Raw genomic sequence first — 12,300 nt, forward strand, 5'->3', positions numbered from 1 at the left:
AGCTCGCTTAGTGCTGGGTGTTCTTTCTCTCAGGTAACTGTGTGTCATCTCTGGTGTCCTTCTGAGCTCACCTCCCACTTGCTCACCTGCCTCAACCTGCCCCTCTTTCTCCTGGCTGTCAGTTTTCCAAAGTGTTGTGTGCTTTAAAATTTATTTATTTATTTATTTTAAAGCAGGCTCCATGCCCAGCGTGGAGCACAGTGCGGGGCTTGAACTCGGGACCCTGAGATCAAGACCTGAGCTGAGATCAAGGGGGACGGTGAATCGACTGAGCCACCCAGGCACCCCTAAATGATCTTCATGATCTCCTGTTGTCAGTAGGTATCAGGAAGAAGTCAGTAGTGTTGATCTACTTTCAGTTCTGTCTGGAGGGGGGACACGTTTGCCTAATCTGTGCGCTTTGTCCTTTCTTCAGAATCACATGCCTCACAGTGTCTTGCTCCGCCTTCCTTCTGTCTTGGTCCTCCTCTCCCCTGCTCTTGTTTTACTGTTGCGGAGGATGGGGAAGGCTGAGGCTCGTGAGGAATTAGCATTTGATTTTGTATTTGGTACAGCAGAGATTTATAGAGTGCTGGGATTTTATTTACTTAATATTTATTTGACAGGGCGCAAGCAGGGCGTAGTGGCAGAGGGGGAGGGAGAAGCAGGCTTCCCACTGAACAAGGAGCTGGATGCAGGGCTTGATCCCAGGACCCTGGGATCATAACTGGAGCTGAAGGCAGACCCTTAATCGACTGAGCCAATTGGGCACCCCAGGATTTTATGTTTCAGATCAGTTCTGCAGATGTGTTCCCTGAACCAGCAGCATTGGAAGTTTGTTAGACTTACTGAATCATAAATTCTGAAGGGTGGCCCCCAGCAGTCTTTGTTTTAACCAGCCCTCCAAGGGGACTTTGGTGTCTGCTTAAGTTTTAGGGCCAATGTTCTAAGTCATAATTCATTAAAGATAGGCAGAATTAAGGATTCTAGAAGGAATACTGTGCCCTCTTGGACTCTTCTGGGTACCCAGGCCTCCCTATAAGAGCTCTTTAGAACTGTGGAACTCTTTGGGCTTCCAGTGAAAATTTGTTCCATAGAGAAAAATCTAGAAAACTGTTAGGTTAAAAAGCTTGAGGTGAAGGGTTTCTCCGTGGGTCCCTCTTAAATGATCTGCAGGATGATAGAGATACAAGGAAGCAACCTACCTCATTCACAGTTGTATTCTCAGCCAACTGTAGGTGTTTAACCAATTGAAGTCATGTGTGGATTAATGAAGGATAGATAGCATAGGTGTGCGTCCCTTATCCTCTAGAGCAATGATCTGCAAAATATGGCCGACCATCTGTTTTTGCAAATAAAGTTTTATTGGAACCCGGCCACACCCACTTATGTATGTACTGTGGCCACTTTGGGGCCACGGTGGCAGCGTTGAGTCACTGCAACAGAGACAAAGGCCTGGCAAAGCCTAAACTCTTTACTGTCTGGCCCTTGACAGAAAAAGCTGGGCGATCCCTGATCCAAAGTACTCTTAAACCGTAAAGTGTGTACGTATCACCCAGGGAGCTTGTCAAAATGCAGACTCGGGGGTGAGCTGGTGTGTCTAGTCCCCAGAGTAGCTGGGAGCTAGAGCGCTGAGTACGTGTCAGGTACCAACATCAGGGCTCAAGTGTTTGTGGTTCGTTTCTCTCGGTCTCTTCAGGCTCATGTATGACTCTGTCGCTCTCACAGCTGGGACCAGACACACTTGAAGAATCAATCACTTTATTAGGAAAAGTGCAATGTTAAGAAATGCTTCTCCCCTAGTTCCTGGGTCTGTATTCCTCAAGCTCTGCCTTACTTTAGGCACTTCTCTCCAGGCTCCCTACAAGAATTCTACAGAATTGTGAGTATGTGTGATTCTTTATCTGTGTGTCTCCGTCTTCCCTCCCCCACGTGTCCTGGGAAGCCTGCAGCCCAGCCTTGTTTTCTTAGTGGTTCTGCAGGCAGCTAAGTCTGGAGAAGCAAAGCAACTCCAGCCAGAACCCACTTAGAAGGGTTCTCCTTAGTCTTCAGGTTGAAAGTCCACACGTAGGTGGGTCCCCGCTGGCAAGTCTTGTACACAGGACAAGGATAGACGCTACGGCGGTCCTGCTTATCTGCAGGAATGGCCTTGATGAACATCACAGGCATGGGGGGTGTCAGATCCTTCAGCTTTGCCTCTGTAATGATCCCAGCCTGAGGACAAGAACAGGAAAAGGGCCAGTTTAGATCAGAGCCAGAGCCTGGCAAGCCAGCCTTCTGCCTTTCAGGTTTGCTCAACAACCCGCATTGGAATCATCTGAGATGCGGAAAACCTACTTGTGCTGTTTTCCAGTCTAAATCACTTTTTGAAGGAGAGTTCTAGAAGTTGTTATGTGTCTCATACAAATTAATCCCTTTGAAACTCGAGTCTCTTTATATTTTTTCATCCTTTTGTTTCATAAGCGTATCAAATGCGACTGTTTGCCAGATGTTGTCATGCTAGGTGCTAGGGATTTAAAGACGAGGAAGACACAATTCCTGCCAGCAAATGCTTTAGGTTTTAAGAGTTTGGTTATGTCCTGTTCAGTCTCCTGTGAGACCTCAAGGTCATTTTGACTTTGAGCAGAGGTGTGTTCTATCTTTACTCATGTGACAGAGAGGACCTGACTAGTCTGTAGCTTTCCAGTTGGGGACTGTGTGGTTTTCTGAGATATCCCATTAGACTGATCTGGGACAGTTTATTATTTTTTAAATTAATGAATTAATTTATTTATTACTAGTCCTGTGAAATGTTTTCAGGAACAAAAGGGTTCCTTCATCAAATAAACTTGGGAAATGGTGTTTATCGTACCCTGGGCTTGAAGCTTTATAGTGCACTCTAGCACAATGAAGACAAGAAATCCTAGCAATAAAGAAAAGAGATGAACGTTATTTAACCTGGGCTTCCCCAAACTTATTTGACCACAGGACTCTTTTCTTTGCAACCTATTTATTTCCCATGACACTAGTGTTTTATGGAACGTACTTTGGGAAATGTTGATCCAAAGTGATTCACAGATTCCTTGCTTTTTTGTGCTGGTGATTCAGCCCCTTCTACTATGGATAGAGCTTGGCTCATTTCCCATAAAGTTTATTTAAAGGGGAGAATGTGCCTTTTCGGTGCTATGAGAAACTGGTGTAAGGCACGAAGAGTAACAGAACTAAGGTAAATGGTGGGGGCCCATTTAACCTGAACAACTTTATGGCAGGGAGTGGGAACAGGGTAGAACCTTTCTTTTTTCCCCACATATCATAAACACCAGCCCTTTTAGAATGCAATGAATCAGTGTTTTTTAATGTACAGTCTTCGCATTGTAATTCCAGAACATTTTCATCACTCCCGAAAGAAACTCTAACCATTAGCACTCACCATTAGTAGTGGGGTATTGATGTCTCCAGTTACTGTGGTTGAATTCTCTATTTGGGTGACATATTTGTTTCCATCTCTTTACTTTCAGTTTATTGTGTTTTTGAATCTAAAGTGTGTTGCTTGTAGACAGAGTATCAGAAAAATACATTCTGCCATGCTCTTCTTTTCAACTGTAGTGTTTAATCTATTTACATTTAATGTAATCACTGATAAGGTGAGGTTTACCTCTGCCACTTAACTATGTGCTTTCTATGTCTTCTGTCTTTTTTGTTCCTCAGTTTCTCCTTTGCTGCCTTCTTTTCTGTTCAGTAGATATATTTTACTGTACCATTTTGATTCCCTTGTTATTTCATTCATTGTTTTAAAATATTTTCTTAGTGGTTTCCCTATGGATTTCAATTAACATCAATGTATAAAAAATCTACTTCAGGCTAATACCAACTTAATTTCAGGAGTATACAAAACCTTTATTCTTTTACAAGTTCCATTCCTTACCCTTCCTGTGCTTAAGACCTTCTGTTGTTTTCATTATACAAAATTACATTTTTTATGCTTATTAGCACAGATTTATAGTTATTGCTTCTTGCAGTTGTCTTTTAAATCAGTTAAGAAAGAAATAAAAGTTACCAAAAAATTTGTTTATACTTTCCTTTATGTTTACATATGTAATTACCTTTACTGATATTCTGTTTCTTCATGTGGACTACAAGACTTACTGTTTTGTAACTCATTTCATCCTGAAGGACTCCCTTAAGTATTTCTTATAGGTCTGGCCTGGAAGTGGTAAATTCTCTCTCTCTTTGTCTTTCGGTGAACTCATGACCCTGAGCTGAGATCAAGAGTCAGATGCTTAACAGATTGAGCCAGCCAGGTGCCCCTCTTTCTCTCTTTGTAACCTGGGATTGCCTTAATTTTGCCTTCATTTTTGAAAGATAGTTTTGCTGGATATAGAATTGTTGGCTGACAGTATTTTTCTTTGACCAGTTTGACTTTTCATTCTACTGGCTTTTGGCCTTCCTGGTTTCTTACAAGAAATCAGCTCTTTATTCCATTGAGGACCCCTGTATGTGATGAATTGCTTTTCTCTGGCTGCTTTCAAGATTCTCTCTTTATCTTATAACATGTCAAGGTATGGATTTTCTTTCCTTTTCCCTTTCCTTATTCCTTTCCCTTTTCTTTTCCTTTCATTTTCCCTTTCTTTTTTTCTTTTTCCTTTCCTTTTCCCTTTCCTCTCCTTCTCCCTTGCCTTTCCTTCTTTCTAAGGAGGCTCCATGCCCAGAGTAGAGCCCGATGTGGGGCTTGAACATACGACCCTGAGATCAAGACCAGAGCTGATACCAAGAATTGGAAGCTTAACTGACTGAGCCACCCCGGAGCCTCAAGGTATGATTTCTAGGTTTATCCTATTTGGGTTTTGTTGAGATTCTTGGATGTGTGGATTGATGTTTTTATCAAATCTGGAAAGTGGTCATTATTTCTTCAAATATTCTTTCTGGCTCTTTCTCTCCTCTCCTCTCCTTTTGGGACTCTCACTATGTGGATGTTTGTATGTTTGACGGCATCCCTTAGTTTTCTAAACTGTTCATTTGTCTTCATTCTTTTTTATCTTTCTACTTCTCAGATTGGATAATCTTAATTGATGTATTTCCAAGTTTGGTGATCCTTGCCTACTCAAATCTTCAACTGTTGCATTCCTCTATTGAATTTTCATTTAAGGTATTATACTTTTCAACTCCAGAGTTACTACTTGGTTTTTTAAAATGTAATCTCTATCCTTATTAGTATTCTTTCTTCAGTGAGACACTGTTCACATACTTTCCTTTGGTTCTCTAAACATATTTAAAATGACTGATTAAAAGTCTTTGCCTAGTATCTCCCTTAGGGACCATTTCTGGTGACCGCTTTCCCCCCTTTTTGTTTCTTTGCATGTCTCATAACTTTTCTTTGAAAACTTGAACATTTTAAAAACTATAATGTGGCAGCTCTTGCGACCAGCTCTCCCTCTGTAGGATTTGTTGTTGTTAATGGTTTAGTGACTTTTCTGAAATAATTCTGTAAAGCCTGTGTCACATATGATTACTGAAGTGGCCTGCTCAGTTGGCTTAGTGGTTAGCAAGTAATGGGCCAGAGATTTTGGTAAGTCTCAGGGTTTTTGCTCAGGGGCTCTGTGTATGCGTTGGGCATGTCTTCATTGCTCATCTGCTCAGCAGGGCAGTTTAAAACTCTGCCTTAGCCTTCACTTCCTGCTTTGACAGAGCCTCAAGGTCAGCCAGAGGTGAGCTTCTAGCCTTCTCCAGTCTTTCTTGAGCATGTGCACAGCACTGCACATGACATGGCCTTCTGGGTTTCCAGGGACATCTTGGAGGTCATCTCATTCTCCAGTTTCTCCTTTTAAGCCTTTTGGTTAGCCTGTTATTTGCACTGTTATCTACCACCTCAGGCAAGCTTTGAGGTTGCCTGTTTTCAGTACATGCCCTTGAGGGGAAAGGCTGTTGCTCTGGGTGAGCTCCAGCTCAGGTCAAGTAGAGGCAGACTTGTAAATGGGGTCTTCCAGGAATCCAGTACATGGGGAAAATAATGCCTGTTTTCTGGGAATGGGGCTTTGAAAGTACTCCAGCTCCATTTTGCCGCCTCCTGTGGCTGGAAGGCTGCAGTTTTCACTGTGACTGGGCATGTTGCTTTCCAAGGCCTCCACGGAGTTGGTGGGGAAGGGATGGAAGAGAGCAAGTTAAAAGGCTGCAAAGCTTACTCCTCTTACTGAGTCGGACATTTTTCTTCCATAAACACTCTTTAGGGGAGCCTGGGTAGCTTAGTGAATTAAGTGTCTGCCTTTGGCTTGGGTCATCATCTCAGGGCCCTGGGATTGAGCCCTTTGTTGGGCTCCCTGCTCAGCAGAGAGTCTGCTTCTCCCTCTCCCTCTGACCCTCCTCCCTGCTTCTGCTCTTTAAAAAGAACAAAAAACAGGGGCGCCTGGGTGGCTCAGTGGGTTAAGCCCCTGCCTTCGGCTCAGGTCATGATCTCAGGGTCCTGGGATCAAGTCCCGCATCGGGCTCTCTGCTCAGCGGGGAGCCTGCTTCCCTCTCTCTCTCTCTCTGCCTGCCTCTCCATCTACTTGTGATTTCTCTCTGTCAAATAAATAAATAAAATCTTAAAAAAAAAAAAAAAGAACAAAAAACAAAAAACCCCACTCTTTGAATTGCTAAAAGCCTTTGGTTGATTTTTAAAAAAATTTTTTTAAAGATTTTCTTTCCTTTTTTTAAAGATTTAATTTATTTATTTGATGGAGATCACAAGTAGGCAGAGAGGCACGCAGAGAGAGAGGGGGAAGCAGGCTCCCTGCTGAGCAGAGAGCCCGATGTGGGCCTCTATCCCAGGACCCCGAGATCATAACCTGAAGGTCAAAGGCAGAGGCTTAACCCACTGAGCCACCCAGGTGCCCAAGATTTTATTTCTTTATTGTCAGAGAGAGAGAGAGAGAGAGAGAGGGCGCGCACAAGCAGGAGGAGTGGCAGGCAGAGGGAAAGGGAGAAGCACACTCCCTGCTGAGAGAGAGTCTGATGAGGGAAACCATCCCAGGACCCTGGGATCATGACCTGAGCCAAAGGCAGACGTTTAACCCACTGAGACACCCAGGCTCCCCCTTTGGTTGATTTCTAGAGTTCTGTGAAAAAGTTGGTTCTGACAATTTTGGTCCCGTGTTCCGATTTTATGGAGGAGAGGATTTTTGGATATTCTTACTCTTAATTTTGCTGACATCTTTCTGGGGGCAGAAACTTGAGAACCAGAGTTCTTGGTGGGTGGGTATTACTTCTTGGGAAGTTATTATGAAGAAACAAGGTAATACGATATTAGAGGTAGATTATTGGAATCTGTGTCCTTTCCCCCTCTCCCACAGTGCCAGTGCTCTTCTGAGCTTCCTTCCTAATTGTTCAGTTTGGTGTTTTTTGGTATTCTAATTCTGGCCACCCTAGGCCACACTGTACCTACAATCCATGTGTGATCCCCACGGACGGGATCTTGGACAAATGTTCAGGTGGAGGGGAGAAGTCGACTTCCTTCTCAAGGTTGTATAAGCACTTCCCCACTTTGTTGTCCTCTCTGTTAACAGGCCCTCAGTCGGTTTCATAGGCCTGCCGTAACAAGTTACTATAAATTTGATGGCTTAAAACAGAAATGTCTTCTCTCACAGTGCTAAAGGCCAGAGTCTTAAATCAAGGTGTAGGTAGGATCTGTTCCTTCTGGAGACTCTGAGGCAGAAACTGTCTCCTGTCTCTCTCCTAGCTTCTAGTGGCTGTTGGCAGTCCCTGGCCAGCAGTCTCTGCCTCTGTCCTCACAGGACATTGGCTTCTGTGCCTCCAGCATGGCCTTCTTCTAAGGATTCCAGTCCTTGGATTTAGGGCCTGCTCTGCTCTCCTCATCATAACCACTTATCTCCACAAAGACCGTGTTTCTGGATAGGGGTGCATTCTGAGATTCTGGTTGAATTTTGGTAGACACTGCTTAGCCCAGTGCAGCTGTGTATGTCTGTTTATGTGGCCGTCTGCATTACTGTAGGTCCTAACAGTTTTTCCCCATTAACTTGGGGCTGACTGCTGGGAACAGTGAAGTGTCACTTACCAAGCAGGGTGTCTGACTCAGCACTCCTTTGTGGTCATGGGTATAACAGATGTAAAGTGTCCTCCATCCTTGCTCAGGTCATTTATCCGAGCCAATCTTAGGGTTACTCGTTTTTATTAGGCTTCAGTGAGGAATCCTTTCAGAACGTCCTGCAAGGTCATATCTATTGGGCTTCCTTTGCAGATGGGAGCAGTGTAAAAGGCAGAAGGGACGCCTGCCCTCCTAGAGCTCATAAATGAGGAGAGTGGCTGTGGTTGAGGGGTGAGGACGGGCCTCAGCCACTAGCGGGGACAGCTGACTCCAACACTTTGGGAGCACTCTCTAAGTGCCAGCCCTCTTCCAAATGTCTTCCATTGTAACCATATTCATCTTGGCAGCAACTCTATTTTTCCATTTAACACTTGAGGAAACCGCTTCGGAGAGTGGGAACCATGTCCCAGGATCACAGTGGCAGTAGATGGTGGTGGTGGGGTTCAGACCCAGGCGCTTGGGTCCAGGGCCCTTGCTTTTTGTCACTGTACGCTATGCACTCTGCGGAGTCTGTGCTCCTTGTGCCACCCCTGGCTCTGTGAGAGTGGCTGGCTAGCCTCAAGGGCAGGGTAGCTAGGCCAGAAGATCCCAGGACATCCCTTTTCAGGGTCATACTCTGTGGAGGCAGTATGTAAGTTCATCAGCCCACACAGGATGCCCTGAGGCTCCCCCAAGATTTACCTGTGCATCCCAGCGAGCGCCTTCCATGAAGAGGCCATGAATGTAGGCCCCTTCCCGAGGGGGGCTCCTGAAGTCCTCCCTGTTCTTCTTTGTCACGTCACACTGCAGGGCCATCTGGTCCAGTGGCCACTCGTTCTTGCGGGCTGTGGACTGCATGATGGCAGTCAGGAAGGACTGGGGGTTGAAGAAGCCAGTCAGCCACACCGTGGACGGCATTGCCAGGTCTCCTACCCAGGCCTCCAGCTCTTTGATTCGGTTAAGGAGGTCCAAGAACCAGGCTCCCAGGCCTGCCGTGGAAGGGTAGGCTCGCCTGGCCCAGGGCTCTGGCACTGTGTCCAGGTACAGGGCATTCTGTAGGGTCTCCATATCCCCGGTCATAGTGAGCTCCCCCTGTAGACAAAGAGCAAGAGGGCAGAGAGTGAGGGGCAGCAAGTCCCTGGAAACAACCCACCTTAGGGACCACTGGCTTATGGCACACAGCCAGCCAGACAGGAGATGGGACACAGGGACTGTCCCTGTCTAATACCTGATTGGCAGACTTTAAAACTCTCCCTGCTCCATGATGTCAGAGTCTACACCCATCGACCGGCAGTAGTTAATGTCCACTGCAGACCTCAGACCCCCTATTTATTCCCTGCTCCTTCCATCTACCAAGCTCAGGTTTCCTCCACCCTTTGCAGCGGCCCTGCAGGCTTCTGTGTGCAGCTCCAAAGCACCCAAGGCCCAAGCCTGGAAGGTCTGTGTTGCCCCAAGTCAAGGGTTTCCTCTGGAAGCAACGTATTAGATTGACAGCCCACTTGGAAGGAGCCCTCTTCCAACGACGACGTAAAATTCGTAAAGGTTCCACTGAAAACCATTGTTACATTCGATTTTGTAACTTTGGTTATGATAAGGGTCTCTAGCAATTTCTTGAAGAATACCCACCTCTAGCACAGCAGTTTCTGTGCAGGGGTTCGAGGACACGACGTGGCTTGTGTTAGGGAGTGAATGTGTCCCTCCCTGCCCACCCAGATTTCTGTGTTGAAACCCTAATCCCTCAGTGTGATCATGGCATTAGGAGGTGATGGGCTCGTGAGGTGGGTCCCTCGTGCACGGGATTGGCACTCTTGTTATAAAACAGCCCCTCGAGAGCCCCCTTGCCCTTTCTGTTTTGTGAGGACGGGGTAGGAAAGTGACCCGACTGTGAACCAGGAGGTGGGCCCCCCCCCCCAGACGGACCGTGAGAAGTACATTTCCATTGCTGATGAGCCAGCCAGCTCGTGTTCAGTTAGAGCAGCCCATGTGCACTGAGGCCGCTTGGCTGGTCCCAAGTGCAGACTGCTGAAATGTCAGGTCTCTGTGGGGCCTAGAGTTGCCCTGCCTGTGGATGGGACACTGGACCATGCAGTTCTAGGCCCAGCTCTTTCCTGACTCTTGGAAGTGCTTAAAAACAAAACAAAACAAACCAAAACCAAACCAAAACAAAAAACTTAAGCACACCTTCCTTAAAGAGGAACTTGTTTTAGTTCCCAAGTGATAGCTAACCCTCTGACCCCCGATTTATAGGAAATAGGTGACTAACTTTGTCATGAACCTCATAAAGCATAGCTAGTGTGTATATAGAAAATACCGTGGAATCAAGTGGCTGGGCTATTTTCAGATCTAAATACCTTAATATTTTAAAGAAAAGGCAAACATCCCCATCAGAGCAGTGCGAGGTCAGCCAGACCAAAAGAGTACAGCCTGAGTCACAGACGTTTAACAACTAGCTGTGCCACCCAGCAACCCCACTAATTCTTTATTATGTGGAGTTTATAAAACCTAGCTATTAATAAGGTTTCCCTAAAAATAGTTGATTTAATAAAATAACATTAAATATCAAAATTAAATTTAGTGCAAAGGGAAAAAAATGAATGAGTTCAAACCCTCTCTTTTATGAGACCCTATCCACGGAACCTTTTCTTACCCCATTACACTATCTAGGACCTTCTTTACGATGATGAATGAGTCTTAAGGGCGGACATCCTTGCTTATTTCCAAACTCAGAGGGAAAAAATTGTCTTTCACCATTAATTGTGGTTTTTCTTAGGTGTCCTTTATTTACTTGAGTAAAGGCCCTTTTCTTGTTTTTCTGACATTTAAAATCAAGTGTTGATGTTCAATTTTATAAAATCCTTTTTTTCATCTATGAAAATGATCACATGGTTTTCTTATGCAGTGCATTCATACAGTGAACTCCAGTGACTGATTTTTGAATGTTAAAGCCAACCTTGCAGTTCTGGGATGAACCCCGTGTGACCATGATGTACTAACCTTTTCTTGTATGATTTCATTTACCAACATCTTGCTAAGGATTTTTGTATTTGGATTTATGAGGAATATTTGTCCTTCATTTTCTTTTCTCATAGTATCTTTGGTTTTGGTGTCAGGTCAGTTCTGGCCTCATAACATTTATTGGGAAGCATTTCCATTGCTTTCTATTTAAATTAAACTATTTGAGGGGCACCAGGACGGCTCAGTTGGTTAAGCGTCCGACTCTTGATTTCGGCTCAGGTTGTGATCTCAGGGTCCTGGGATCAAGCCCCACATCCGGCTCTGTACACCATGGCAAGTCTGCTTGGGATTTTCTCCCTGCCTCTGCCTACCCCCCACCACGCTAAGATAAATAAATAAAACTTTAGAAAAAAATTAAGCTATTTGAGGTAATTGTAGACACATGTGCAGTTGTAAGAAATAATACGGATAGGTCTTGCCTACTCTTTGCCCAGGTGTCCACAATGCTAACATTTTGCAAAACTGTAATACAGTATTACAAACAGAATGCTGACATGAATACAGTGAAAATACAAACATTTCCGTCACCATAGTGTCCCTCACGTTGCTCCCGTCTAGGCACACTGACTTTCCTCCTGGCCTCACCCTTTCCATAACCCTAGTAATGACTGATCAGTTCTCCACTTCTATAAATGTGTCTTTTCAGCAGTATTATATAAATGGAATAATTTATCAAAACTTTTACCTTCTGGGCTTGGCTTTTCACTAAGCAAAGTTATTTGGATATTCACCCAGGCTTTTCACTGTACCAAATTGTTGATTCCTTTTCATTGCTAAGTAGTATTCCACAGTATGTGTGGTAGGCAGAGTAAAGACCCTTCCAAATATGTTCACGTCTCAATCCCTATAACCCGTGAAGATGTGACCTCATGTGGCAGAGGGGATTCTGCAGATGTGATTAAGATAAGAGTTTAAAGTGGGGGTGGGAGCTTATCCTGGATTATTGGGGTTGGAAGCAGGCAGGAGAGTCAGAATCAGAGATAGATTGGAAGATGCTATGCTGCTGGCTTTAAAGATGGAGAAAGAAGCCACTGGCCAAGGATGGGAGAAGCTGGGAAAGGCAAGTGAGCCTTTCCTAACTTCTTCCCTCGAACCTGCAGAATAAATACAGCTCTGCCCAAATCTTGATTTTAGCTAATGGCACCCATTTCAGATTTCTTTTTTTTTTTTTTAATATTTTATTTATTTATTTGACAGTGAGAGATCACAAGTAGGCAGAGAGGCGGGCAGAGAGAGAGGAAGGGAAGCAGGCTACCTGCTGAGCAGAAAGC

At 44.8% G+C, this 12,300-nt stretch overlaps 1 protein-coding gene across 1 annotated transcript in view; it reads right to left on the reverse strand.

Moving 5' to 3' along the window:
• Positions 1 to 1,356: 1,356 nt before the first annotated feature.
• Positions 1,357 to 12,300, reverse strand: part of DNAH9 (dynein axonemal heavy chain 9) — a 314,812-nt gene continuing 303,868 nt past the window's right edge. Inside the window, exons 68-69 of the mRNA XM_059380821.1 lie at positions 8,717 to 9,106; positions 1,357 to 2,193 (exon numbers count right to left, since the gene is read on the reverse strand). Of these exons, the coding sequence (XP_059236804.1) occupies positions 1,966 to 2,193; positions 8,717 to 9,106 (618 nt within the window). The 3' untranslated portion in view covers positions 1,357 to 1,965. The remainder of the gene's footprint in view (positions 2,194 to 8,716; positions 9,107 to 12,300) is intronic.

This window comes from Mustela nigripes, chromosome 16 (genome assembly GCF_022355385.1).
Source record: "Mustela nigripes isolate SB6536 chromosome 16, MUSNIG.SB6536, whole genome shotgun sequence".
Lineage (NCBI taxonomy): Eukaryota > Metazoa > Chordata > Mammalia > Carnivora > Mustelidae > Mustela > Mustela nigripes.